A 3,653-nucleotide genomic window follows, 5' to 3' on the forward strand; every position below is an offset into this window, starting at 1 on the left:
ATTACTAGTATAAGAATTACTACAATCTTCACAGCGTAAATGCAGAAAACACAAGTGGAAACATTTATATAACATATAAAAAGTAATAAAGTAATAATTACTTCGAGAGTAGAAAGCATATGTACAAGAATTAGTATAACAGTAAAAGTTTTAGTACAAATATTAGCACAAAAGTATAAATTATGCTTATACAAACAATATAACATACGTATAAAGCATTACCACAAATCTTAGTTCAAGGTAAAAAAATGGTACAAACATTGGTCCAATCGTAGAAAGCATTTATCCAGTTCTAGAAAGCATTATTCCAATCGTAGAAAGCATTTACCCAATCCTAGCAAGCATTATTCCAATCGTAGAGAGCATTAGTCCAATCGAAGAAAGCAATATGCCATTTCTAGAAAGCATTAGTCCAATCCTAGCAAGCATTATTCCAATCCTAGCAAGCATTATTCCAATCCTAGCAAGCATTAGTCCAATCGTAGAAAGCATTAGCAGAAGCCCCCGAGCACAGCCATTGCCGCCAGCCTCAGCGAGCACGTGGCCAAAACCCACACATAGCACACACCTGGAACGGAAGCCAAGTGCTAACCCCTGGCATATGACAAGGTAGTCTAGAGTGAGTCGACTAAAAATCTTAAGGTTTGGACCAAGCAATTTGGAACGGACCTTGTGCTAGAAAGTAAAGTCATTGTTGAACGTTTTGAAATAGTGGAGTTCAAGATTTTTTTTTTATATTTCATTATTCATTTTTTTTCTCTCTCAGTATGTCTTTTTTTATATTTCATATTTCATTTTTTTTCTCAGTATGGAGTTTGAGTAAATATGGGTTATTGCGCTTTCGTATGAGTTCCGGTTATGGTAAGTCTGTTGTGTGTATGGTTTTAAGGGTAAATGTATTGGGAATAGTTCGAACTGGTTATAGGTAGCTGTGGTATTTTAGCTGTGGTATTGTAGCTGTGGTATTGTAGCTATGGTATTGTAGCTGTGGTATTGTAGCTGTGGTATTGTAGCTGTGGTATTGTAGCTGTGGTATTGTAGCTGTGGTATTGTAGCTGTGGTATTGTAGCTGTGGTATTGTAGCTGTGGTATTGTAGCTGTGGTATTGTAGCTGTGGTATTGTAGCTGTGGTATTGTAGCTGTGGTATTGTAGCTGTGGTATTGTAGCTGTGGTATTGTAGCTGTGGTATTGTAGCTGTGGTATTGTAGCTGTGGTATTGTAGCTGTCGTATTGTACCTGTGGTATTGTAGCTGTGGTATTGTAGCTGTGGTATTGTAGCTGTGGTATTGTAGCTGTGGTATTGTTAGCTGTGGTATTGTAGCTGTGGTATTGTAGCTGTGGTATTGTAAGCTGTGGTATTGTAGCTGTGGTATTGTAGCTGTGGTATTGTAGCTGTGGTATTGTAGCTGTGGTATTGTAGCTGTGGTATTGTAGCTGTGGTATTGTAGCTGTGGTATTGTAGCTGTGGTATTGTAGCTGTGGTATTGTAGCTGTGGTATTGTAGCTGTGGTATTGTAGCTGTGGTATTGTAGCTGTGGTATTGTAGCTGTGGTATTGTAGCTGTGGTATTGTAGCTGTGGTATTGTAGCTGTGGTATTGTAGCTGTGGTATTGTAGCTGTGGTATTGTAGCTGTGGTATTGTAGCTGTGGTATTGTAGCTGTGGTATTGTAGCTGTGGTATTGTAGCTGTGGTATTGTAGCTGTGGTATTGTAGCTGTGGTATTGTAGCTGTAGTATTGTAACTGTGGTATTGTAACGGTAATGGTACTGCTGCTGTCAAACGTGATGTAAAGATTGTGATAATGAGAACGATAATGACAATGATGAAGACAATAACTAAAAGAATAACAGAATTGATGTAAATAAAGAAAACGATAATAAAAAAGATAGTGGTAATAAAACTGATTATGATCATGATAATAATGATAATTATTACAATAATAATGCCAATAATGAGGATAATCATAATAGCAATGATAATAATAAGGATAATAGCAACAATAACAACAACAATAAAAATGACAATAATAATAATGATGATAATAATAACAATACTGATAATAACAATGACGTTGATAATAAAAACAGTAATTGTAAAGATAATATCAATAACGATAATAGGCAATTACAAACAAAAATGATAATATTAATGATGATGATTATGGCAGTAATAATGGCAATGATTAAAATCATTATAGCTATAGTAATGATAGTAATGATAATGATAGTAACGATAATAATAATATTAATGAAAAATTGATAATGAAAATCATGGAAACAATAACAGTGATGAAAACAATGACGATAGTAATAATAATTTAGAAAATACTTATATTAACAATAATGATAATGAAGAAAAAACAAGAATAGTAGTGATATTGGTGATATTGGAAGCAATGGTAATAAGTATTAGTATCAGTAATGATAATTACGACAAATAATGTTATTGATAGTAATAATGATAATAATAATTGTTATAACGATAATGATGATAATGATGATAATACCATCAACAATAATGAGGATGATAATGATAATGATAATGATGTTAATGATGATACCAATAATGATAATAATAATAATAATAATAATGATAGTAATAATGATAATAATAATAACGATAATGATGTTAATAATGATAACACTAATGTGAATGATAACAACAATGGTAGTAATAATTGTGACAATAATGATAATAATAATAACAATAATAATAATGATAATAATAATAATTACAATGCTAATGATGTAATATTAACGATGATAATGATGATGATAACAGCAACATCAATAATAATAAAAATAATGGTAATAAGGAAAATGGTGATAATGATAATAACAATGAAAATTACAATAATTATAGTGGTAATACTGATAATGATATCAATGACACTGATAATGATGTTGATAATAATAATGATAATAATAATAATAATAATGGTAATAATAATAAAAGTGATGGTGATAATGATAGTAGTAATGGTAATGATGGTGATGATAGTAATGATAATAATTACAATAATAAGTATAATAATAGTAATGATAATAATAATGTTATAAATAATAACAATGGCGATAATAATAACAATACTACTACTACTACTCTTACTGCTGCTACTACATTTACTATTATTTTTACTACTACTACTACTACTTCTACTATTACTATTACTTTCACTCTTACTCTTACTTCTACTACTACTCTTGCTACTAATAGAGATAGTAATCATACCAATGATAACATAATAACAGTGATAATGATAGTAACGATAATAATAAAAATGATAATGATAATGGAAAGGATAATGATAACAATAATAATACTGATAATGGTAGTAATAATGATAATGGTAATAATGGTGATATTAAAAGCTATGATAATAACGATAATGATAATAATTATGATAATAAGAATCATGATTATGAAAATGATAATGGTAATGATAATTATGATAATAGTAATAATGATGAAATAATAATAATAATGATAGCAACAACAATAATGATAATCATGATAATAATGAAAATAATAACAGATGATGATAATGATGATAATAGTAATAATAATAATAATAATAATAATGACAATGGTAGTAATAAGGATTTTAGTAATAATGATATTGATAATTATAATGATGATGATGAGGATCAT

General features: G+C 29.6%; 1 protein-coding gene across 1 annotated transcript in view; it reads right to left on the bottom strand.

The window, feature by feature from the left end:
- Window positions 1-919: 919 nt before the first annotated feature.
- The window catches only part of LOC138865129 (rac guanine nucleotide exchange factor JJ-like), a 7,772-nt gene continuing 5,038 nt past the window's right edge, over window positions 920-3,653 (bottom strand). Inside the window, exon 3 of the mRNA XM_070134491.1 lies at window positions 920-1,774. Within this exon, the coding sequence (XP_069990592.1) occupies window positions 920-1,774 (855 nt within the window). The remainder of the gene's footprint in view (window positions 1,775-3,653) is intronic.

The sequence above is a fragment of the Penaeus vannamei genome, chromosome 20, assembly GCF_042767895.1.
Source record: "Penaeus vannamei isolate JL-2024 chromosome 20, ASM4276789v1, whole genome shotgun sequence".
NCBI classification, from domain to species: Eukaryota; Metazoa; Arthropoda; class Malacostraca; order Decapoda; family Penaeidae; genus Penaeus; species Penaeus vannamei.